At 45.0% G+C, this 25719-nt stretch overlaps 1 protein-coding gene across 3 annotated transcripts in view; it reads left to right on the forward strand.

Annotated features, from left to right (window-relative positions):
• The window catches only part of LOC117673124 (ankyrin repeat and fibronectin type-III domain-containing protein 1-like), a 306226-nt gene that overhangs the window by 257660 nt on the left and 22847 nt on the right, over window positions 1-25719 (forward strand). For all 3 annotated transcript variants that reach the window (XM_087878368.1, XM_087878369.1, XM_087878370.1), the window contains 8 exons: window positions 1720-1921; window positions 3330-3537; window positions 6243-6437; window positions 8990-9103; window positions 9846-9943; window positions 15436-15526; window positions 19787-19894; window positions 25287-25386. In XM_087878368.1, the coding sequence (XP_087734494.1) occupies window positions 1720-1921; window positions 3330-3537; window positions 6243-6437; window positions 8990-9103; window positions 9846-9943; window positions 15436-15526; window positions 19787-19894; window positions 25287-25386 (1116 nt within the window). The remainder of the gene's footprint in view (window positions 1-1719; window positions 1922-3329; window positions 3538-6242; window positions 6438-8989; window positions 9104-9845; window positions 9944-15435; window positions 15527-19786; window positions 19895-25286; window positions 25387-25719) is intronic.

The following is a 25719-nucleotide window of genomic DNA, read 5'->3' on the forward strand; positions in this document are numbered from 1 at the left end:
TCTTGAGAGAGATGCTTCTTTAGCATGATGCAAAAGGGAGAGAGACTTTTAAAGTCTCTGCCATTTTGCAGGCCTTCCCAGAAAAAAATAAATAAGGCAGTAACACATTTTATTTTTATTTTTTTACGGTATTCAGGTTATAAACCCTGACACAGTATTCAGGTTATAAACCTTGTCTTGTATCCATCCTGTATGGGTGTCTGTTTGGTTTGACAACATTTGATCCAATTGTAGCATTATGATATCAGGGGTGAAATGCTACTGGTTCATCCCGGTTCGGGGGAACCGATAGTGATAAAAAACTACCGATTCAGGCAAACTGGTAATAGGTTTAAAAAAGCTACCAGTTCATCTGAACTGGAATTTCGATGATCAGCTGTACCGCATGGTTTATGTTCTCTAGAAAGCAAGAAATTCTGCTTTCTAGCAAAGCTAAATCGTGCGGCACAGCTGTTTTCCCCCACCCTCGCTGTTCTACTTACCTTAGAAAAAGCTTCTTTTTCCGTGCGAAGTGCACATTTGGTGTATGTTGCGCATGCGTGAACAGTGTGCTTTTGGCATCTGCGCATGCGCACACGCAGCCCGCATTTGGCATGCGGTGTGCATGCGCAGCCAGCGAACCAGTGCCAAACCGGTTCAGAGTTCACCACTGTACTATATATGGAGAGGGAGGGGGAGAGAGAGAGAGAGAGGGAAAGAGAGATGCCTTCAATTCCATCTTGACTCTGCCTAGATAGGATAGGCTTGAGGAGGAAAGGGAGAGAGGGAGGAAGGGAGGAAGGAAAAGGGAGGTAGAAAATGAATGAATGAATGAAAGAGAAAGAAAGAAAAGAAAGGAAGGAAGGAAGGAGGGAGGGAGGAAGAAAAAGAAAGAAAGAGAGAGAGAAAGAAAGAGGAAGAAAGGAAAGAAGGAAGGAAAAGGGAGGTAGAGAATGAATGAACGAATGAATGAATGAAAGAGAAAGAAAGAAAAGAAAAAGGAAAGGAAGGAAGGAAGGAAGGAAGGAAGGAGCGAGGGAGGGAGGGAGGGAGGAAGGGAGGAAGGAACAAAAAGAGAGAAAGAGAGGAAAGAAAGAGGAAGGAAGGAAGGAAGGAAGGAAGGAAGGAAGGAAGGAAGGAAGGAAGATTTAGCAAAGGCAATAGCCTTACGACCTACTTCTGATATGAAGTTACGTTAACCTTATTATCAAATGTGTCTTTTTATCTATTCTAATTTTTTACTTTTATGGTTTACATACAGTCCTAGATTTTCATTTAGAAGCTGTTTTAAGTACATGTTTTAAGCCGATCTTGACTGTAAATATGGAGGATTTACAAGTTTTATTCTTGTAAAAAAGCAAAAAGGAAAATAAAGGAAAATAAAAATAAAAGACATTTCACAAAAGACATGTATTTTAAAATTCCATGCCAGATACTTTATCCATTGTATAATAGACTTAATAAAATACATGTCTTTTACACTCTTTTGCACTGGTGGATATAAGCGACACCTAAAAACAGTCAGAAATCTTAAAATGCTAGGTTGGGGTAGCAATTTTCATCTAACGCTGTAGCAAACCTTTGAGTTGACAAAGCATTTTATTCCCCACTCTGCTAACAAACCTATTTTTTGCTAATAAACTTCAGCAGCTTTCATCTGCAACTTGTGGTTGTCATTTTTTAAAAAAAAGATATTTAATTTAGCATTCTTCCTTTCTTCTTGTTGTTGTCATTCCTTAGGTCTTCCTCACCAAAAATGACCCAGCAACTAAGAGATCTGCAGCTGGCCCATGCTCGAAAGCAGTCGGGACCATCATCCCCAAATGCCGCCAAGAGGCTTTATCGGAATCTCTCTGGAAAATTCAGAGTTAACTACATGTCATTTGATGAAGGAAACCTAGCCGGGAAAGGTGAAAAGGAGAAACAGCGAAAATCCTACCTGGTAAATTGATTCAAGGTGTTAGTTATCACCTTTAAAGCGCTCCATGGCTTAGGACCTGGGTACCTACGAGACCGTCTTTTGCCACCAATAGCCTCCCACCGACCAGTTCGTTCTCACAGGGAGGGACTACTCAGGGTACCGTCAGTCAAATTATGCCGACTGGCGACTCCCAGGGGGAGGGCCTTCTCTGTGGGGGCTCCAACCCTTTGGAATGAACTCCCCCCGGAGATACAAAATATCCCTGATCTCTGTGCTTTCCGCCGTGCCCTCAAGACCCTGATGTTCCAACAGGCGGGGCTAAACATACGAACATGCGAATGATTTTTTTAAATGTTATCTAATTCTGGGTTTTATTTGATTGACCAAACTAAGTAATAATTTTAATTAGCAATTTTAAGATGTTTGTGTGTCTATATTTTTCTTGACTGTACACCGCCTTGAGTCTTACGGGAGAAAGGCGGTATAGAAATATAATAAATAAATAAATAAATTTTACTACCGGTATCTAGTTTGAGGTTGTTTTTTTTATTATTATTATTTGATTCATATGCCGGCCTTCTCCGGAGACTCAGGGTGGCTTACAATGCGTTAAGCAATAGCCTTCATCCTTTTGTATATTTATACAAAGTCAGCTTATTGCCCCCACAAACTGGGTCCTCAATTTACCTACCTTAGAAAGGATGGAAGGCTGAGTCAACCTTGAGCCTGGCGAGATTCGAACTTACTTTACTTGCAGACAGCTGGTGTTAAATTACAGTGCTTAGTCTGCAGAGGTATCCAGGCTCTGCAGACTGAGTGAATAGCTCAGTGGATTTTTAGAAGGTCCATGGTTTCTTATTCCAAAATAAAAAGGGGACGAAAGAAACATGACCTTCCAGATATGGGGGAATTGCCAGCTAGGCTGGAGGGAGGAGTCAAGCGAAGGCCTAGCTTTGAATCCTTGCATAGTGACAAGTGGAATAACATGGCCTCTCCTGCCAAATCCATTTTTAGCTTTATCTAGTCATTCCCAAGGGACGGCAGAGAGTGGGGTGGGAATGGAGATTTTGCAATATCCTTCCCCTGGAGTGGGGAGGGAATGGGGATTTTGCAGTATTCTTCCCCTGGAGTGGGGTGAGAATGGAGATTTTGGAGTATCCTCCCCCTGGAGAGGGGTGGGAATGGAGATTTTGCAGTATCCTTCCCTTGCCATGCCTACCAAGCCACGCCCACCAAGCCACACCCCGCCGACCAAGCCACGCCCACAGAACCGGTAGTAAAAAAAAATTGGATTTCACCACTGATGCCATCTCCCTTCTTCCCATCCCTTTGAATGTAGATGTGTATGCTAAAGACAAGGTAAGGTCTCGTAGAATGCCGGATGATACTCAAATCTAGCAGGATGGTGTGACTTTGTTCCCCTCTGCAGTTTCAAGGCAATGCTGCTCTATTTGAGGCCGTTGAGTTACAAGACCTGGATAAGGTGCAAGAACTACTCAAGCAATACAGTCTGGAGGAACTGGATCTTAATACTCCTAACAGTGAAGGACTCCTGCCGCTAGATATCGCCATCATGACCAACAACTCGCCCATTGCCAAGACCCTCTTGCTGGCTGGAGCCAAGGAAAGTCCTCACTGTAAGTCAGAAGCTCTTACGGTCCTTACCCTCTTCCGAGCTCTTTCTTCATAGTAACAGTAATGGAGAACATCTGTAGCTCAGGGTTGAAATGAGGAGTCCTGAGTGCTCTCTGAGCTTGGTTGTTTTCCTGCAGATGTTTTATTATGCAAACGTCATCTAGAACAGGGGTCAGCAACCTGTGGCTCTGGAGCCGCATGTGGCTCTTTCATCCCTCTGATGCGGCTCCCTGTTGCCAGTCGGCTCCACAATTGATGGGGCTTTCAGTTAGGATAGGTAGAGGAAAAAGGACGCCACGCTAGGAGGAGATTCTATGGTGGGGGGAACTGGACTTCCAGTTGGCAGAGGAGAAAGGATGCCGCACTAGGAGGAGACTCTATGGAGGGGGGAACTGAACTTCCGGTTGGCTCCAGAATTGAACGGGGGGCTTCCGGTTAGGGCCTTTGTGGCTCTTTGAGTGTTTAAGGTTGCCGACCCCTAATCTAGAACATCATCAGTACTAGAAGGGAGGGTGGTTTGCAGAGTGGAGGAGGACTATGGGATCCTTGGTGCTCTCTGAGCTTGGCTGAATTTAAGCAGGTGTTTCACTACCTAGCATCATCAGCGCTAGAAGGGAGTTGGGGTTTACTCTCATGTTATATACTAGTGGCTTGCTCCGTCAGTGTTGGCGGGAGACACAGGGTAAGCCACAAATCTATCAAATGAGAGAAAACCCTATTCTCTTCTAACACTGGTGATGTTACCTAGTTTAGGTAATGAAACATCTGCCAGAAGTCCAAGGATCCCTCGTTCTCATAGATGGGCTCCAGCATGAAGCCGAAAGCTCGGAAGACTAAACCTCGGGTCCCAGCGACCGACCCAAATTGGGTCGATCTGAAAAGAACTGGTTTCAGGTGGAAGAAGAGAACAATGAGGCGGAATCATTAATGAATTAATTAATGAGGAATTCCAAGAAGAGCAACAGATGATTAAGTGTCGAGAGCCGTGATGGCGAACCTATGGCATGTGGGCCAGAGATGGCATGCTGTGCCCTCTCTGATGGCACGTGAGATATCACCTCAGTTCAGGTCTGCTGCTCATGCGCGCATGCCTCCCACTGGGAAGCTGGTCTTCAGGTCTCTGCCGTGTATTCGCGGGGGCGGGGGCCGTGCAGGGGGCTGTGCATGCGAATGCACGAGGGGTGGGGTGCATGCACAAAGGCCCATGCATGGGGGCCGCGCGTGCATTGCGTTTTGGGGGTTTAGGTGTGCACACGCACATTCGCTTGCATGAATGTGTGCTTTGGACACTCGGTCCAGAAAAGTTTAGCCATCACTGGCCTAGAGGCTTAAACATATTTATTTATTAGTTTATTTATTTATTAGTTCAATTTATATGCCGCCCTTCTCCGAAGACTCCTCCTCCTCCTCCTCCTCCTCCTCTTCTTCTTCTTCTTCTTCTTCTTCTTTTTCTTTTTCTTCTTCTTCTTCTTCTTCTTCTTCTTCTTCTTCTTCTTCTTCTTCTTCTTCTTCTTCTTCTTCATTATTATTATTATTATTATTATTATTATTATTATTATTATTATTATTATTATTATTATTATTATTATTATTATTATTATTATTCTGTTTAGGAAATAAGGATTGAGAAAAATTACTTGGATTTGTAAAATTGCTAGGAATGGGCATTCTCTAGGTCTGTGATGACAAACTTACGGAGGCATGTTGCCTGGCACCCGCAGTGTCGCCCATTTCCTCTTCCGGGTTTCTGGTGCACATGCGCACATGATGATCAGCTGGCCTTTTTGTATGAGCATGTGGTCTGTCCAGCTGATCGTCACGTGCGCATGCACACCAGAAACCCGGAAGAGTAGCTGGCTGTAAGCAGAAGTTCAGTAGCTGAAACCGGAAGTTCATTTTCGGGTGTGCACATGCGCCCCTGGGCACCTCCTCTTCCAGGTTGCGACCCCAGAGGTTCACCATCACTGCTCTAAGTCTAAAGCAGAATTTCCCAACCTTGGCCACTTTAAGATGTGTGGACTTCAGTTCTCAGAATTCCCCAGCCAGCTGTGTTGGCCAAGGTTGGGAAACCCTAGTCCCGTGATGGCGAACCTATGGCACGTGTGCCACAGGTGGTACGCATAGCCATATCAGTGGGCATGCCAGCTCAGCTCTGGCGCGCATGCGCGCACTGGCCAGCTGATTTTCGGGCCTTTCTGGGCCTACCAGAAGAAGGGAAACAGCCTGTTTCATACCTCTGGAGGGCCCGGAGGAGTGGGGAAGGCCGGTTTTTCTTTCTCACCTGGCTCCAGATCCTCTCTGTGCATCTGGGGAGGGTGAAAACAGCCTTTCCCACTCCCTTGGAGGCCCTCCAGAGGCCTGAAACAGCCCATTCCCCAACTCCCAGTGGGGCAGGAAGTGACTTTTTTGCTGTCCCCAGCCTCCAGAGACTCCTAGAGAGGTCATACAGGGCCATTGCGTGCCAGAAGGGGAGTGTGTGTGCACATGCGCAGGGCGGGCCACATAGAATTCTGGGTGTGGGCACACACATGCGTGAACCTCCCCTACCCCCCCTCCTGGCCCGCGATGGCAAAAAGGTTAGCCATCACTGCCCTAGTCTAAAGCCATAGAGAAACCTTTCCAATATGTAGAGAGAATTGTTCCTTCTCCCCTCTTTCTTTTTCCCCCTTTCATATTTTCATCTTCTTCTCTTTTTTTTTCTCCCAAGTTGTAAGCCTGGAGAGCCGGTCTTTGCATCTGGCAACCCTGGTTCGGGAAGCAGAACAGCGGGTGAACGATCTCACTGCGCAAGTGGTGAACGAGCTGCCCAACGCGGAAAGTTCAGAAAAGGAGAAACAGCTGAAGGCCTGGGAATGGCGATACCGGCTTTACAAGCGCATGAACGCCGGATTTGAGCATGCACGTGAGTCTCTGGGAAAAACAGGGGCCTCTACGCCGCCGTTCAGAAAGATCGGGAATTTTGATCTATTGGAATATTGGAAGAAATATGCAATCCCTCTATGAGGGAGATGGGAGGTTAAGATGTTTGATAAACAAATAAACCTACTTACATATAAGGAGCCATGGTGATGCAACGGAGCTATGGTGGCACAGTGGTTAGAATGTAGTAAGGTAAAGGTAAAGGTTCCCCTCGCACATATGTGCTAGTTGTTCCCGACTCTAGGGGGCGGTGCTCATTTCCGTTTCAAAGCCAAAGAGCCAGCGCTGTCCAAAGACGTCTCCGTGGTCATGTGGCCGGCATGACTCAACGCCAAAGGCGCACAGAACGCTGTTCCCTTCCCACCAAAGGTGGTCCCTATTTTTCTACTTGCAATTTTTACGTGCTTTCGAACTGCTAGGTTGGCAGAAGCTGGGACAAGTCACGGGAGCTCACCCCGTTACCCGGCACTAGGGATTCGAACCGCTGAACTGCCGACCTTTCAATCGACAAGCTCAGCGTCTTAGCCACTGAGCCACCGCGTCCCTTCAAAAATTGCAGTATTGCAGGCTAATTCTGCCGACTGTTCGATTCTCACCGGCTCAAGGTCGACTCAGCCTTCCGTCCTTCTGAGGTTGGTAAAATGAGGACCCAGATTGTTGGGGGCAAGATGCTGACTCTGTAAACCGCTTAGAGGGGGCTGTAAAAGCACTGCGAAGCAGTATATAAGTCTAAGTATAATTGCTATTGACATACATACATACGTACATACATACATATATACCTTCCAAACTAACAATCAGAAAAGGGGAGCCAGGGCTATGCAAACCAGCATTCACATACAGGTAGTCCTTGACTTACATCCACAATGGAACCCAAAATTTCCATTGCTAAGCCAGATAGTTGTTAAACGAGCTTTGCCCCGTTTTACAACTTTTCTCGCCACCGTTGTTAAGTGGATCCCTGCCGTTGTTCAATTAGTAACCCGGTTGTTCAGTGAATCTGGCTTCCCCCACTGACTTTGCTCATTAGGAAGGTCACAAAAGTGGATTACATGACCCCGGGACATTGCAACCGTCATAAATACAAACCCGTTGCCAAGTGTGTCCAAATTTTGATCACGTGACCATGGGAGATACTATAACGGTCGTTAAGTGTGTAAAAAAAAAACATTCACTTTTTTTTTCGGTGCCATTGTAACTTCAAGCGGTCATTAAACAAAATGGTCGCAAATTGAGGACTACCTGTATCGAACGAGAATCCATTATGTTGAGTCCATCTTTAAGAAGGAAGTTCTCAGTTCGTCTTGCTCGTGTCAGCCACTGTAAATGTAGTAAGTGAGTCAGAATATTTACGTCTGCTGTTCTTGTAGCAAGTCACTAGGGTTCCCCAGTCCTGTTCCAAGAAAACCTTTTGTTGGGCAGAAGTTTGAGACCACATATTTCTCCCGAATGTACCGCTGTGGACGTAGGGAGATTAAGCTTTGTCACGGCTATTGGGGATCCACAAGAGACATGCTTGTAATCAGCATGTCTCTTGTGGAACGCCTTAAGATGAGTCAAGTAAGGAGCAAGACTGATTGGCAAAGCCACGAAGCTCCACTCCCCAGCTCCTTTGAGTTTGAAAGGAAAACATAACTTCCATTCCTAGCTAACATAGCTGTAATCAGCCGCGGTGGGACAGGGGTTAGCGCAGTGGTGAAATCCAAATTTCTGCTTCGGCGGAATCACAACCTCTTCGGCAGAAAAAATGCTTTTAAAAGTAAAAAAAAAAAAGCCTCTGATGATCGCGCGGCTCAGTTGGGATCGTCAGAGGCTTTTAAAAGAGGTTGTAGAAAAAAAATGCTTTTAAAAGCCTCTGACGATCCCAGTTGCGTTGCCTGATTGTCAGAGGTTTTTAAAAGCATTTTTTTCTGCAACCTCTTAAGGTTGTAGAAAAAATGCTTTTAAAAGTAAAAAAAAAGTTGGCCACGCCCACCCAGTCACATTACCACCACCACCACCAAGCCACGCCCACAGAACCGGTAGTAACAAATTTTACATTTCACCACTGACACAGATGTATAGACTGTAGCTGTATTCACAGGTGGTCCTTGACTTATAATTGAGACCAGAACTTCCCTTTGTTGAATGAGTCACATCCAATTTTACAACCTTTTTTTTTTTTCGTCCTGGTTGTTAAGTGAATCACTGCAATTGTTCAACGAGTCACATGGCTGTTAAGCGAATCTGGCTTTGTCCATTGACTTTTCTTGTTGGAAGTCAGCTGATCATCACGTGACCTTGGGACACTGCAGCCATCATAAACACATGGCAATTTCCAAGCGCCAACATTTTGATCACATGACCACGGGGATGTAAGTCAAGGACCACTTGCGTCTCTATCAAGGTTATCTTTCTTTCCACCATTTCCTTTCCAAAGATTTTGGTTTCATTTTGACTGTAACAATCAGACTCTTTAAGTTTGCCTTGGATTAATATTCCTTCGGTATGTTTGGATCGCTTTTCCTGATATCTGTGCTTCCGCCCCACCCGCAGGAGTCCCAGATCCACCTACAAATGTCCACCTTTCAGTGGCCAGCAGCACCTCTGTCGAAGTGTCGTTTCAGGAACCTTTAAGCGTCAATTCAGCGATTGTCACCAAATACAAAGGTAAGCCTTTTTTGATATTTCATCAATAGCAGTGAACAAAATGTCCCGAGCAGGAAACATGAAATCTCCTGGTGATGCATCATGTTTAATGCAGAACTAGAACTCACCATCTCCTGGCGATTGGCCCAAAGTCCCCCAGCCTACTTCTCATGCCTAAGGCAGGCTAGAACTCACCGTCTCCTAGTGATTGGCTCCAAGTCACCCAGCTGGCTTTCATGCCTAATGCAGCACTAGAACTCACCATCTCCTGGTGATTGGCTCAAAGTCACCCAGCTGGCTTTCATGCCTAATGCAGCACTAGAACTCACGATCTCCTAGTGATTGGCCCAAACTCACCCAGCTGGTTTTCATGCCTAGGGCAGGACTAGAACTTATCATCTCCTGTTGATTGGCTCTAAGTCACCCAGCTGGCTTTCATGCCTAATGCAGCACTAGAACTCACGGTCTCCTAGTGATTGGCCCAAATTCACCCAGCTGGCTTTCATGCCTAGGACAGGACTAGAACTTATCATCTCCTAGTGATTGGCTCAAAGTCACCCAGCTGGCTTTCCTGCTTAGGGCGGGACTAGAAGTCACAGTCTCCTGGTGATTGGCGGAAGGTCACCTAACCAGCTTTCATGTCTTAAGGTAGGACTAGAACTCCCCATCTTCCGGTTTCTAGCCCGGTGCTATAACCGCTAGGCCAAACTGCCTCTCTTAATTACTGGCCAAGTAAGGGTTGGTTCTTTTCCTGTCATTGCAGTTGAGTGGAGCTGTTCGCCCACTTTTTCCCCACCGCTGGGCGAAATGGTGATTGACAAGCTGAAAAAACTCCAGATCACCATCCACGGCCTTGTCTCGGTGAGTGTGTGTCCCTCTTGGGGGTGTGGAACCTTGAGGCTACTTCAGGTCTTGACCCCAACTGACCCCAACCTTTTCTCACTCCAAAGACATAAGACCTTTCCACCCTGACCTTCTGCCCACCCCACAGCAGGCAGCCGAAGATTTCCCAAATGTTTTCAGTCAGCTTTTGGGTTAAAAAACAAAACAAAAACGCACCCATTTGAATGCCGGGTGTATTTTCACACACCCCTGCCATTGGGAGTTGTAGTGACTGGCACCAAAGGTGCCCATTTAAAGATCCGCGACAAAATTGCGGTGGCTTCGGGACCTGATATATGTAATTTGCAAAGGCTGCAAGGTGGAAGAAGAATTATCCTCTTTGTTGCATTCTATACTTAATCCGAGGCTTTAAATAACAGGTTGTGTTACCTTGCCTTGTCAGGTAAGTGCATTGAGGTTGCGGCTTATGACAGAGGTGTAAGCGATTGTAGATGTTTTCTTCACTGCAGCAAATGGGCAGATCTCTGATTTATTTATTTTATTTTATTTTATTTTATTTATTATTCATACGTCTATGCTGCCCACTCTCCGAGGACTCTGGGCGGCTTACACCAAAGACAGTATATTAAATAGCATATTATTTATTTCTATTTATTAGTCATATTTCTTAACTTTTGTATGTCTTTGTATTTTATTTTATTTTATTTTATTTTATTTTATTTTATTTTATTTTATTTTATTTTATTTTATTTTATTATTTTATTTTATTTTATTTTATTATTTTATTTTATTTTATTTTATTTTATTTTATTATTTTATTTTGGCTGTTCACCGCCCTGAGTCCTTCGGGAGTAGGGCGGTATACAAATATGATTAAATAAATAAATAAATAAATAAATAAATAAATAAATAAATAAATAAATAAATAAATAAATAAATAAATAAATAAATATTTCTATGCCGCCCACTCTCCAAGGACTCTGGGCGGCTTACACCAAAGACAGTATGTTGGATAGCATATTGCCCCCAATAATCTGGGTCCTCATTTTACCCACCTCGGAAGGATGGAAGGCTGAGTCAACCATGAGCCGGTGAGATTTGATTCGCTGATCTGCTGAACTAGCAGTCAGCTGAAGTAGCTGCAGTACTGCACTCTAACCGCTGTGCCACCTCGGCTCTTATTTTTCCTTCCACTTCAGGGAAACCGTCCTGCGTACAGACAGTCCTCAACTTACAACAAGTTCATTTAGTGACCGAAGCTATAACAGCATTGAAAAAAAAGTGAATTATGACACTGAAAAAAGGGAATTATGACACTGGCAGCTGTTTTTTTTTTTGTTTTTTTTTTTTTAATTTTGATTTATATGCCGCCCTTCTCCGGAGACTCAGGGCGGCTTACAGTGCGTTAAGCAATAGCCTTCATACTTTTGTATATTTATACAAAGTCAGCTTATTGCCCCCACAAACTGGGTCCTTCAGCTGTTGCAGTATCCCCGTGATTAAAATTCAGACTCTGGGCAACTGACTCATACTTATGACGGTTGCAGTGTCTCGGGGTCATGTAGGTGCCGTTTTGCGACCTTCTGAACAGCAAAGGTCAATGTGGGGAAACCATTCACTTAACAACCGTATGACTCCCTTAACAAATGCAACGATTTACTTAACAACTGAGGCAAGAAAAGCCGTAAAGCAGGACAAAACTCATGTATTTATTTAGAAAATTATATATTGCACATGGCAACTCAAGGTGGAGTCCCTTAACAAATGCCTCGCTTAGCAACAAAAATTTGGGGTTCAATCCAGGGGTGAAATCCAGCAAGTTCTGACAGGTTCTGGAGAACCGGTAACGGAAATTTTCAGTAGTTTGGAGAACTGGCAAATACCACCTCTGGCTGGCCCCAGAGTGGGGTGGGAATGGAGATTTTACAGTCTCCTTTCCCTGGAGTGGGGAGCGAATGGGGATTTTGCAGTATCCTTCCCCTGGAGTGGGTGGGAATGGAGATTTGGCAGTATGCGTCTCCTGCCATGCCCACCAAGCCACACCCACAGAACCAATAGTTAAAAAAATGTAGATTTCACCACTGGTTCAATCATGGTCGTAAATCAAGGATTACCTGTATTTTATCAGCCTTCCAGAAGCCTCAATGCTTTCTAGCACTCCTAGGTTCAGTTTTGGCGAGCGGTAGAGAGGGTGGGGGGGGGGAAAGAAAAAGAGAATAAACCTAGAGCTGAATTAAAACTACTTCCGTTTGTGCCGGACTGCCTTTTCATCCACAGTTTTGCCGTGACGGTTGTTAAAACATGACGGCGTCACGTTGTCTGATGGGATGACGTCACTCAGCCACATGACAAAACCACGTCCACCGAGAGAGTCAACCGGGAAGCCAGATTCGCTTAACAACCATGTTGCAAACTTAACAATGGCAACGATTCGCTTAACAACTGCAGCAAGCAAGAAAGGTCGTAAAACGGAGCAAAAACTCGCTTAGCAAATGTCTCGCTCGGCTGCAAAAATTCTGGGCTCGGTGGTGGTCGTACCTCGAGGACGACCTGCATAGAAAATGGTCTTTTCGACTTGTAAATAGTTTCCTGTTTGCTCGCTGAGAGTGCAATTATGATGTGCTTTTTTAAAAACATATTTGCCGTACATTAAATTAATAAGTAAATGAAAAAGTCCTTTTTTTTTTCTCCCTTGCGGGTACATCCGCTACCGTCCAGCCCTGTCCACCAGCTTCATGGCTAATCGGAAACCAGAATCTCGGACTCCTGTTGTGTCTTTGGGGCAATGAAATCATGGACTGGCTGAGCCCTTCCCCCTCCCCTTTCCCTCCCCCCCCTTTTTTTAATCTCTCTGGGAACGGCGCGGGGACTCGAACAGTTGTCCCCTCTCATTGTTGTGGTGGATGGCTTCCAAGAGAAAAAAATCAGGAGCCAGCCAGACTGCTGAGAGCACAGCATGAGAGCAAAAGGAGGACGAAGCCGGGGGATTGCAGAGATGATTTCAAGAGTGCGCAACAGCCAAACCAGCCACGGGAGCGTAAATTCGGCACATGCCGAACGCTTTTCCTACTGGAAAAGCGTTGGGCTCCATGGAACAAAACGATTGATCTGCTCGCCCTCTTTCAGCCAGGGACAGTTCGATCCCAAAGCAAAGTTTATTTGATTTACACCCTAACTTTCTACTCTGGCAAGGAGCAAATCCATTTGGAGAGGTAGATCTGGCATCCAAACCAGAGCCTTGGTAGTACAGTGGTCTAAGGCACCCTGTTATTAAGCTAGTTATTAAGACCAGCTGCCTGCAATTGCTGCAGGTTCGAATCTCGCCAAGGCTGAAGGTTGACTCAGCCTTCCATCCTTTCTAAGGTAGGTAAATTGAGGACCCAGTTGTGGGGGCAATAAGCTGACTTTGTATAAATACACAAAAGGATGAAGGCTATTGCTGAGCACATTGTAAACCGCCCTGAGTCTCCGGAGAAGGGCGGCATATAAATCAAATTAAAACAAAAACAAAATCGGAGCGATAGCTCTGCCAGTGGAAAAACGAACTCCCGGGCATGAAAACTGGGAATGGTTGCTGATCCTGCTTTTGCTAGCCATCGGAAGCTTCTGGCGATGACTTGGGACGAGGCACGAAGGTCACACAGCCAGCTGAGAGTTCAAACTCCCTTTTTGATGCTCCAATTTTCCCCCCAAACCAGTGGTGAAATCCAATTTTTTTTTACTACCGGTTCTTTGGGTGTGGCTGGGTGGGTGTGGTTTGGCTGGGTGGGCGTGGCAGGGGAAGGATACTGCAGAATCCCCATTTCCACCCCATTCCAGGAAAAGGATACTGCAAAATCCCCATTCCCACCCCACTCCAGGGGAAGGATACTGCAAAATCCCCATTCCCACCCCACTCTGGGACCAGCCAGAGGTGGTACTTGCTGGTTCTCTGAACTACTCAAAATTTCCGCTGCCGGTTCTCCAGAACCTGCTGGATTTCACCTCTATTCCAAACACTCCTACATTCTTGGCAAGTCCCATAGCAAAGTGCACACACACAGAGAGACATATCGGCCTCTGGCTGTGCCCAGTCCAGCAAAACAAGGAAACAGGGAAATGAGTCCACGAACCAAGGAACAAACAATGAGTCCACAAAGTAGGGAACAAAGTACTGAGTCCATGAAGTCAGGAAGAAGGCACTGAGTCCACAAATAAGGAAGAAGCAAGCAGTCCTGCAAACTGCAAATATCTGTACCGGCACACCGAACTCTACCAATTCAGCGTTTGTTCCTGACAAGCGCCCCTTCCCATAGCTGTTCTGACCTAGGCTTCCTGAGACAGTAAAAAGCACATAATTAGTCCCAAAAACCCTCTTTTTATTTCAAGGGTTGTGAATTCTGTTCATTCACAGCCCGTGATGAGTCACAAACAGTTTGTAAAGAGTCCGACAGAAGTCTGCCACAGTCCTTCGGGATAAGGCTGATAAGCACCCACCTTTATCTCCCTTGACACGCTGCCAAAAACCTAGTTGGCAATTAGCTTTGCAAGGCCACACGGAGCACAGAGTCAAAACGGAGCTTCAGAATTTAAACCGACCAGAATGAACAAAGTTGCTTCCTGCAAAGGCTCACGTGCCTTTGCTCCTCCTTTATGTCTTATGGGAGGGGCCAATCATCTCCAAGCCTTACTCCCAAGTTGCCTCTTTTGTCTTAACTGTTCTTGCCTTCTGGCAGCTCTGCGCATGCGCGCACTAGGAAAAACTCCCCCTGTTCCTCTGCCTCATCAGACTCTGGAGGCTCCGGAGTCAGCACATAACTCCCAGATGGCCCTGGCCCCATCTCTGCCTCTGACGCAGAGCCCTCGTCCGAGCCTTCCCCAGACTCTAGGACTGGCCCATGTTCCTCCCCAGCCTCCTCACTGTTCGACTCTGCTGCCAGCTCCTCAGGCTGCAGGCGGACCACAACAATAGCGTCCCCTTAAATCTCAGTCCCCAGGTGTGCCTTGTGAAGAGGGGCGGGGCACTCTCCTCCCGAGTCATCGGGTTGGCCTGCGCTGTTCCCGCCTTCTTTCCACTCTCTGTGCTCAGGGATCAGGAGGGGGCGGCTGAGCTCCGTTGCTCCTCATGTCCACTGCTTGCCCTCTCTCGGCCCATTCTGCCCCCGTTCCTCCCTGCTAACAAGACGTCCCAATCCTGAGGGGCCCTGGGCTGCCTCGGCCTGCTCCTCCCCACATTCCTCCGAAGCCAATGAATCCACCCCTCAATCTCCCTCGACCCCGGGACACTGCAACCGTCATAATATGAACCAGTTGCCAAACCTCTGGATTTTTGATCAAGCAACCATGGGAAAGCTGCAAAGGTCATAACTGTGAAAAACTGTCACTTTTTTTCAGTGCTGTTGTAACTTTGAACAGTCCCTAAATGAAGTGTTGTAAGTCAAGGACTATCTTTACTTTATATTGTGTAGTTGTTGAGCTTTAAGCTATCCTCTGGGTTTAGGTATCTTTTTTTCTTTGCTGTTTCTTCACAGGGTACAGCTTACTATGTCCAGGTATCTGCCTACAACATGAAGGGTTGGGGAGCCCCACAAACATCAGTACCATCCTATGCCATCCCCTCAAGTAAGTATGAAGAATTGTCCCCAAAGTGCTTTTCTCAAGAGGCAGCTGGACTTTCTGGTTTTTCCTTGAAGACATTTTGCTTCTCATCCAAGAAGCTTCTTCAGCTCTGAGTGGATCGTGGGGCATGGACGGGTTCATACTCCTTGCAGACAGCTGGTCGTTTGCGTCTTTTTAGACAGTCGTCGAGGCCACTTGGAGGTTTATCTGTGTCCTCAAGAGAAACATCTTCAAAGAAAAACAAGGGAAGTCCAGTTGCCTCTTGAAAACGCACCTTTGGGACAACCATGACCTGGATGACTTGAGAATCTCTACAGACTTCCATCAATGGCTGTTTTCAAAGAGACTCCATGATCCAAACCATGGGATAATAATTCAGAATAAAGTTTGGATGCTTAGTTAACCAGGTTCTTAAATACAGGTACACTAGTGGCCAAAATTGTGGAAACCTTTTGGGAAAAGTGTATTTTTGAGGTTGGATGGCTAATAACACTACTTTTTTGGGATGGGGGGGGGAGTTTCAAGAGAATCCTATTCCACTGCTGGAATGGCCTGGGAATAGCCCAGACCTTAACCCAATTGAAAATCTATGGAGCAGACTAAAGAAACTTGTTAGTCAGAAGCGACCTAGCAATAAAACCCAGTTAATAGAAGCCATCCTTCAATCTCGGTTTCACATGATAACAGCTGCAGAACTAAAAGACTTGGTTCACTCCATGGGAAGATGTTGTAAGGCCATAATTCATGCTAAAGGTTACCCAACTAAGGATTAACTGACATGGCGATCATTTTTGTATATCTCGTTTTTCCTATGGTGATAATTTTTATATATCTCGTTTTTTCTGCGTGTTTCACTTTTCTTCTTTATACTGTAACTGGTATTCTAATAGCAAATCCTTCCTAAAAGTTATTGCATTATATTCTTGATTAAATTATCTTTCCATTGATATATAATTTTATGGTATTACTCCCCCCAAAAAAGTGTTGTTATTAGCTAGTTTTAGAAAATGCACATTTCCCAAAAGGTTTCCACAATTTTGGCCACTACTGTAGTCCTCGAACTATGACCACAATTGAGCCCAAAATTTATGTTATGCTATGGTAAGTTAAACATTTGTTAAGTGAATCATTGTGTTAAGTGAACCTGGATTTCCTATTGATTTTGCTCATCAGAAGGTCACAAAAGCTGATCACATGACCTTAGGACATGGCAACTGTCGTAAATATGAACCAGTTGCCAAGCATCTGAATTTTGATCATGTGACCACGGCAGGGGTGGGTTCTAATTTTTTTTACTACCGGATCTATGGGCGTGGCTTATTTTGTGGGCATGGCTTGGTGGGGGTAATGTGACTGGGTGGGTGTGGCCAACTTTTTGGCCGCGCGATCATCAGAGGCTTTTTTTTTTTACTTTTAAAAGCATTTTTTCATCGGAAGTGGTTGTAGAAAAAATGCTTTTAAAAGTAAAAAAAAAAGCCTCTGATGAGATGGGCGGGGTAAGTGAGCGGTGACCGGGCCGGGGACCGGTTCGGGGGCGTGGCCAGCCAATGTTATTACCAGTTCTCCAAACTACTACAAATTTTTACTACCGGTTCTTGCGAACCGGTGCGAACCGGGAGCAACTCACCACTGTACCATGGGGATGCTGCAACAGTGCAAGTGTGAAAAATGGTTGTAAGTCACTTTTTTCCCCACTGCTGTTAGAACTTTGAACGGTCACTAAAATGAACTGTTGTAAGTCGAGGACTACCTGTACACAATAGCTATTTGGCACATTTGTGTGGTGTCATTAAGGTTTTAAGCCATTTTCCTATGCACGCTCTTGAAACCCGGGTTTGCTATCCTGTTTCCCCGAAAATAAGACCCAACTGGAAAATAAGCCCTAGCATGATTTTTCAGGATGCTCGTAATATAAGCCCTACCCCAAAAATAAGCCCCAGTTAAGATCGGCAGCAGATGGAGGCATTTAGTACTGTATTTCCCCCCGAATAAGACCTAACCAGAAAATAAGCCCTAATGTGTCTTTTGGAGCAAAAATTAATATAAGACCCGGTCTTATTTTGGGGGAAACACGGTATCTATCTCAACTGCTTCCAGGGTCAAAGGGCAATGGTTTTACGAAAACTCCCAACAAAGCCAACATTTTGAATTTGCGTCTGATGGATTGAGCCTTCCAAATTGTCGTAGGCAACTATTGAATCATAGCCAAGATTAGCAAATGAATTATTGTTGGCTTTCAAAAAAAAAAAACCCTGCTTTAAATTTTTTAGAAAAACCAGAAGAATTCAATGTCTGCTCCATAAAAACTCAAGGCATCTCCTTGGGTGTTTTTAAAATACCTAAAAATAGCGCTCGGCTTCAGCCAAAAATTAATGGAGCTGAACTTTCCATGGAAAACTATGGCACGGGGGAGTTTGTAAACCCAAATAATGTAAAGCTAGTGTAACTCACACATTTGTCCGTGCTGTTCAATAGCTGGGCCACCTCGTCACTAAGAAGCACAAGGAAAAGGTCTTATAGCAGGGGTGAAATGCTCCCAGTTCGCCCGATCCGGTAGCGATGGCGGCGGGTGGTTCGGAGAACCGGTAGCAAAAATCCCTGCACCCCCCCCCATGCCCAGCTGAGCTGTGCAATCATCAGAGGCTTTTTTATTTTACTTTTAAAAGCATTTTTTCTACAACCACTTCCGATGAAAAAATGCTTTTAAAAGTTAAAAAAAAAGCCTCTGACCATCACACGGCTCAGCTGGGATCGTCAGAGGCTTTTCAAAGCATTTTTTTCTGCAACCTCTTGGCTGAAGAGGTGGTAAAAAAAAATGCTTTGAAAAGTCTCTGACGATCCCAGCTGAGTTGCCTGATGGGCAGAGAGGCATTTTAAAAAAAAGCCTCTCTGACGATCCCAGCTGAGATACCTGATCGGCAGAGGCTTTTCAAAGCATTAGAAAAAATGCTTTGAAAAGTTTTTTAAAAAAAAGTTGGCCATGCCCACCCAGTCACATTACCCCCCCCCAAGCCACGCCCACAGAACCGGTAGTAGCAAATTTTACATTTCACCCCTGTCTTATAGGTGTTAGTTGTCTAGGTGAATTTTACCTTTCTCATTTGGGGCTGAAGGACCTTCGGTCCAGTGAAGGATGGCCCAAAGAATTTGCTCGGAAAACAGTGAAACAAACAGCAAAGGAGATGACCTCACTTATAGTGATCTGTCATCCCTTGATGGTGGCACCATCCTTGCAAATTATTATCCCCATTGGTGGTTACTACCGTTGGGTTATTGTGTCTGTATTGACCAAGTTGAATTGCATTATCTATGAACTAGAGCAGTGATGGGTAACCTTTTTGCCATCACGTGCCAGGAGCGGAGGGGGGTTGCGAGCATGCCTGCCCACACCCATAGTTCTATGCGCCCTGCCCCCATGCATGCACACGCGACCCCCCCATCCCCCTGCTCCTCCCACTCCTGGCACGCGATAGCACGGTAGGCTCGTTTTTTGCTCTTCCCAGCCTCCAGAGCCTTTCTAGGAGTCTGGGGAGGGCAAAAACAGCCTTCCCCAACCCCTGGAGGCCCTCCAGAAACTGAAAATGGCCTGTTTGCCAACGTTTTGGTCCTATGTGTGCCAGAGTTGAGCTCGCTTGCCCACCGATATGGCTACGCGTGCCACCTGTGGCACACATGCCACAGGTTCACCATCACAGAATTAGAGTAAAGCCCGGTACCCATAGAGGAGAATATTTGTAGCTCAGGGTTGAATTGTGTGGTCCTTGGAGATGTTTCATGACCCAACTAGGTAACATCAATGCTAGAAGGATGTTGGATTTGCAAAGCGAAGGAAGGAGGGAAGGAGGAGGTGGAGGAGAACTGTGGGGTCTTTGGTGCTCTCTGAGCTTGGTGGTTTTCTGGCAAACATTTCATGACCCAACTAGGTAACATCATCAGTGCTAGAAGGACGTCGGGTTTGCAGAGTGGAGGAAAGAGAGGAAGAAGAGGAGGAAGTGGAGGAGAACTGTGGGGTCCTTGCTGAAAGTTGATGTTTTTTTTGCAAATGTTTCATGATCCAACTAGGTAGCATCATCAATGCTAGAAGGATGTCAGATTTGCAAAGTGGAGGAGGGAGAGGAGGAAAAGGTGGAGGAGAACAGTAGTACCCTCTGAGCTTGGTGGTTTTCTTGCAGACGTTTCATTACCAAACTAGGTAATACCATCAGTGCAAGCACGGATAATGCACTCTTGCCACTAACCTGTTTCATCCTACACCCACTCCAGATTGGAGAGAATACGACGGGAGGGCTCCACGTCAGAGAGGACAAGCCGAAGCTCTGGACCACCTCCTTAACCAGGTGAAGATGGTGCACCAACATTGCGTGTGTCACGGTGAGTCCCGTCGCGTGTCTAAAGACAGTTTGGGGCTCCGGCGGAGGAAAGTATTCCAAGCATTCTGAATGGAGGCCAATGTTGGACGTTTGCAACCAGCTTCGGTATGCGGATGCCGAACATGGCTAGTCGATGCCAATCCAAACAAATAACTTTTAATGTAATTGAATTCAGCTCTTAAGGGTTCTATTATTATTCTCCCTGGGCTGCTTGTAAACATCGGGAGCGTCAAGGGAGAACCGGGCAAGAGGTAGCAGAGGGAGGGGAAAAAGTGGGGAAGGAAATGAGTTGATAGAGGGAGAAGGAAAACAACCATCAAATCCATTGAGGGCGAAACTCAATTGAGTTTGGAAGCTGTTTGAGATGCTCTGGCTCCTTGCAGAGAAGAAGCTTTTTCTTTTTTCAGCAGTCTCTATACCTGAGTCGGCGATTAAATACGTTTTGATCAGATCCAAGACATTAAAGGCAGTGGTGAAATCCAATTTTTTTTACTACCGGTTCTGTGGGCATGGCTTGGTAGGCGTAGTGTGGCTTGATGGGCATGGCAAGGGAAGAATACTGCAAAATCCCCATTCCCATCCCACTCCAGGGGAAGGATACTGCAAAATCCCCATTCTCACCCCACTCCAGGGGAAGGATACTGCAAAATCCCCATTCCCACCTCACTCCAGGGGAAGGATACTGCAAAATTAATTTTGCTTTCTAGTTAAATCATGTCCAGACTGTTGAGATAACAAAAAAACATTTAAATCTATTGTGGGTCATTCTTTCCAAACTATCCAGGTAGCAGTGGGCAAGGAAAAAAGTTCCTTTGTGGACGAACCATCCTGACAGCTTATGGCATTTTCCAGATATTTAACATTTCACACAGTCCCAGCTCTGACAGTGGTTAAAGGACCCCATGCAAAAAAAGAGGAGAAGACACTGAGCTTGTCGATCGAAAGGTCGGCAGTTCAGCGGTTCAAATCCCTAGTGCCACGTAATGGGGTGAGCTCCCGTTACTTGTCCCAGCTTCTGCCAACCTAGCAGTTCGAAAGCCCGTAAAAAACGCAAGTAGAAAAATAGGGACCACCTTTGGTGAGAACATAACACCGTTCCGTGCGCCTTTGGCATTGAGTAATGCCGGCCACATGACCACGGAGACGTCTTTGGACAGCGTTGGCTCTTCGGCTTTGAAACGGAGATGAGCACCGCCCCCTAGAGTCGGGAACGACTAGCACGAATGTGTGAGGAGAACCTTTACCTTTACCTAAAATACAAGAATAACGGAAAAGTAAATCTCACGGCCAATAGGGTGACTTCTTGAGAAGCGTAGGATCAAATCTTAACAGCTTCCCCGCTGTTTGACCGAATAGAATAGATTAGATCTAAGAAAGTCAGATCCAATTACTTTTTTCCACCCCTCTTTCCTCTGAATTTCATTTGGAACAAGTGGGACCAGGTTTCCCTATCTTTTCATTTTCTGCTGCTTTAAATTAGAATAATTATGACATCCCTCACAGGGTTATTAAGATGAAGACAATAAGCAACATAAGGTACAATTAAAGTAATATAGCCGTTTTAAATCGTTCTTCACCATTCTTATCTTACACCCATATGTCATTGCGCTGAAAACCAGTTGTCACTTGCCTGTTAGTACACAAATGTTTGAAGAGCACAAAACTTAGCTGTAGAAACAATGTTAGAACCTAGAAAGAGATCCATAAATAGCAGAGAGGGACAAAAAGATTAAGCTGGAAAGCCACAAGACTTCTGCAGAAGTGAGGCATGGAAGAAATACAGATTTTAGAAGAGCTGAAAAGGAAAGTAACAAAAACGAAAGGCTAAAGTGAGAAGATGCTGAATGATCACCACCAGATGATTTGTTAGGAAGACAGAGGATCCTACTAAAGGGAGCAACAAGCAATGGATTTCAGATCTTGGTTTTAACCCAGGAGCCTAAAGATAAATAATCAGCTACTCTGAAAGAGGGAGTCAAGCTCTTCTCCAAAGCACCTGAGGGCAGGACAAGAAGCAACGGGTGGAAACTAATCAAGGAGAGAAGCAACCTAGAACTAAGGAGAAATTTCCTGGCAATTGGAACAATTGATCAGTGGAACAACTTCCCTCCAGAAGTTGTGAATGCTCCAACACTGGAATTTTTCAAGAAGATGTTGGATAACAATTTGTCTGAAGTGGTGTAGGGCTTCCTGCCTAAGCAGGGGGTTGGACTAGAAGACCTCCAAGGTCCCTTCCAACTTCTGTTATTCTAAATGTGAGAATGCATGAAAGCGGTGGTAGCAAACCTATGACATGCATGTCAAAAGTGACAGATCACAAAGTTTTTGGTCATGCCAGTGTTCAGCAACATCCGACAACAGCTCTTCTTGAAAACATGACCTATTATGTGTGATTTTCGGAGGCCACACTAGAATGAGGTACAGTATGTTCTCGTTCAGCCTCTGGACTCTCCAAAAACGAGGTGGTTTTACTCATATTTCATTTTTGTAATTATTTGGGATTTCTTTAAACAATATATAACATTAGACACATTTTTGTGGTTAGTTGCGAAGTCGTGTCCGACCCATCACGACCCCATGGGCAACGTTCCTCCAGGCCTTCCTGTCCTCTACCATCCTCTGGAGTCCATTTAAGCTTCAGTGACTCCATCCAGCCACCTCGTTCTCTGCCGTCCCCTTCTTCTTTTTCCCTCAATCATTCCCAGGATTAGGCTCTTCTCCAGTGAGTCCTTCCTTCTCATTAGGTGGCCAAAGTATTTTGAATTTCCTCTTCAGGATCTGGCCTTCTAAAGAGCAGTCAGGGTTGATCTCCTCTAGGACTGACTGGTTTGATCGCCTTGCAGTCCAAGGGACTCGCAGGAGTCTTCTCCAGCACCAGAGTTCAAAGGCCTCCATTCTTTGGCGCTCAGCCTTCCTTATGGTCCAACTTTCACAGTCATACATTGCAACTGGGAAAACCATCGCCTTGACTATACGCATTTTTGTTGGCAGGGTGATGTCTCTGCTGTTTAGTATGCTGTCTAGATTTGCCATAGCTTTCCTCCCCAGGAGCAAGCGTCTTTTAATTTCTTGGCTGCAGTCCCCATCTGCGGTGATCTTGGAGCCCAATTACACACATAGAAACACAGAAAATTGATGGCAGAAAAAGACCTCATGGTCCATCGACTCTGCCCTATGAGGATTTTGTTTTTTAAAAAAATTAATTTAACTTTTTAATTTATGTGAGATGATGGATTTCTAAAATCACTTTTGAACTTCCCTCCTGTCAGTTTGAACTTGTGCCCCTGTATTTTTTTTATTTTTGCTTAATAATAAAAATACTGCCTTCTAAAACCTTATTCACACCCTTAATATATTTAAAAGTTTCAATCATGCCCCCTTCTTTTCCTTCGGTCCTCCAGGCTCTGCATATTCAGTTCCTCCAATTTCTCTTAATACACTAGTGGCCAAAATTGTGAAAACCTTTTGAGAAAAGTGTATTTTTGAGGTTTGATGGCTAATAACACCACTTTTTTGGGGAGGGGAAGTATCAAGATCATCATATTCCACTGCTGGAATGGCCTGGGAATAGCCCAGACCTTAACCCAATTGAAAATCTATGGAGCTGACTAAAGAAACTTGTTAGTCAGAAGCGACCCAGCAATAAAACCCAGTTAATAGAAGCAATCCTTCAATCTTGGTTTCACATTAGAACAGCTGCAGAACTGAAAGACTTGGTTCACTCCATGGGAAGACGTTGTAAGGCCATCATTCATGCTGAAAGTTACCCAACTAAGTATTCACTGACATGGGGATCATTTTTGTATATCTTGTTTTTTCCACCTGTTTCACTTTTCTTCTTTATACCGTAACTGCTATTCTAATAGCAAATCCTTCCTAAAAATGATTGCATGACATTCTTGATTCAATTATCTTTCCATTGATATATAATTTTATGGTACTACTCAGGGATAGGTTCTACTTACCTTTACTACTGGTTCGCAGTGGGGCCGCGTGCAGGCACTTGCTTTGCTCGCACACACAAGCGCTCTTCTCCGCATGTGCAGAAGCTTTCTGATGATGTCCAGGTTGGTGGGCGGAGCCTCCCGCTGGTTTTACTACCGGTTCTATAGAACCGGTCCGAACCGGGGGCAACCCACCACTGGTACTACTCCCTAAAAAAAAAAAAAAAAAAAAAGTGGTGTTATTAGCTAGTTTTATAAAATACACTTTTCCCAAAAGGTTTCCACAGTTTTGGCCACTACTGCATCTTCATGTGAAGATAACCAGACTTTACACACATGGGACTATATATTTTTTTTCAAACACATGAATATGTGAAAAATTGTTCCTTTTCTGTTTGAAGGGTTGGGGCTGACAAGCCAGCAGAACCAACTTTATTTTCAGTGGTGACATCCAACTTTTTTAACTACTGGTTCTGTGGGTGTGTCTTGGTGGGCGTGGTGTGGCTCGGTGGGCGTGGCTTGGTGGGCGTGACAGGGGAAGGATATTGCAAAATCCCCATTCTCTCCCCATTCCTGGGGGAAGGATTTTTTTTTTAAATTTGATTTATATGCCGCCCTTCTCCGGAGACTCAGGGCGGCTTACAGTGCGTTAAGCAATAGCCTTCATACTTTTGTATATATTATACAAAGTCAGCTTATTGCCCCCACAATTTAAATTGGGTCCTCAATTTACAAACCGTAGAAAGGATGGAAGGCGGAGTCAACCTTGAGCCTGGCAAGATTCGAACTTACTTTAATTGCAGACAGCTGGTGTTAAATTACAGTGCTTTGGTCTGCAGAGCTATCCAGGCTCCCTTTTATTGCAAAATCCCCATTCTCCCCCCATTCCTGGGGGAAGGATATTGCAAAATCCCCATTCTCACCCCACTCCTGGGGGAAGGATATTGCAAAATCCCCATTCCCACCCCACTCCTGGGGGAAGGATATTGCAAAATCCCCATTCCCACCCCACTCCTGGGGGAAGGATATTGCAAAATCCCCATTCCCACCCCACTCCTGGGGGAAGGATATTGCAAAATCTCCATTCCCACCCCACTCTGGGACCAGACAGAGGTGGTATTTGTGGGTTCTCCGAACTACTCAAAATTTCCGCTACCAGTTCTCCAGAACCTGTCAGAACCTGCTGGATTTCACCCGAGTATTTTCCAAATTTTTGACAGGCCAATCCAAACCCAAAAGTTTGCCATCGCTGCACTAAAAGATTTTTATTGGGATCAATAATGTCTTATGTCTTTCATGCCTTTCGTTGATTCGGTTTAAGCCTCTCCAGGTTCCTTTGGGCCTTGCGCATTGAATGTAGCTAGAATTAAGAAGGAAAGGGGGGAAAAAAAGAAAAGAAATAACAATAGAAGTTGGATATTTAATCATTTCTACTCCTTTGATTTTCAGAGCCATGTAAGAATCAGCCCCAGAGTAGAAAACACTCCGTCTCCAAAAGTCTAAAGTACCTCTTCCATCCTAGTAGCAAATTTTTAAAGACACTGAAAAGGTAAGAAGATTTGGGGAGTGGGGGCTCCCCAGAACATAGGATTTTGTATCTGCTCCCATGGCCATTAAACTTTCTACCTTTTTATTCCATCAAGCGGGCTTGGCCTAATCTCTTCCCTTTTTAAATATGTAAATTTTAATCTGTTTTTAAATTATTGGGGTATTTTAATTTGTCTGGGCCAAATAATTTAATTTGATTTTATCGGGTTTTTAAATTTTGTGTATTTATGTATTTTATTGTTGGCTGTTCACCGCCCTGAGTCCTTCGGGAGTAGGGCGGTATACAAATCAAATAAACTAACTAAACTAACTAACTAACTACTGAGTCTTTTGC

Source organism: Pantherophis guttatus, chromosome 14 (assembly GCF_059756535.1).
Source record: "Pantherophis guttatus breed Tessera chromosome 14, ASM5975653v1, whole genome shotgun sequence".
In the NCBI taxonomy this organism is placed as follows: Eukaryota; Metazoa; Chordata; class Lepidosauria; order Squamata; family Colubridae; genus Pantherophis; species Pantherophis guttatus.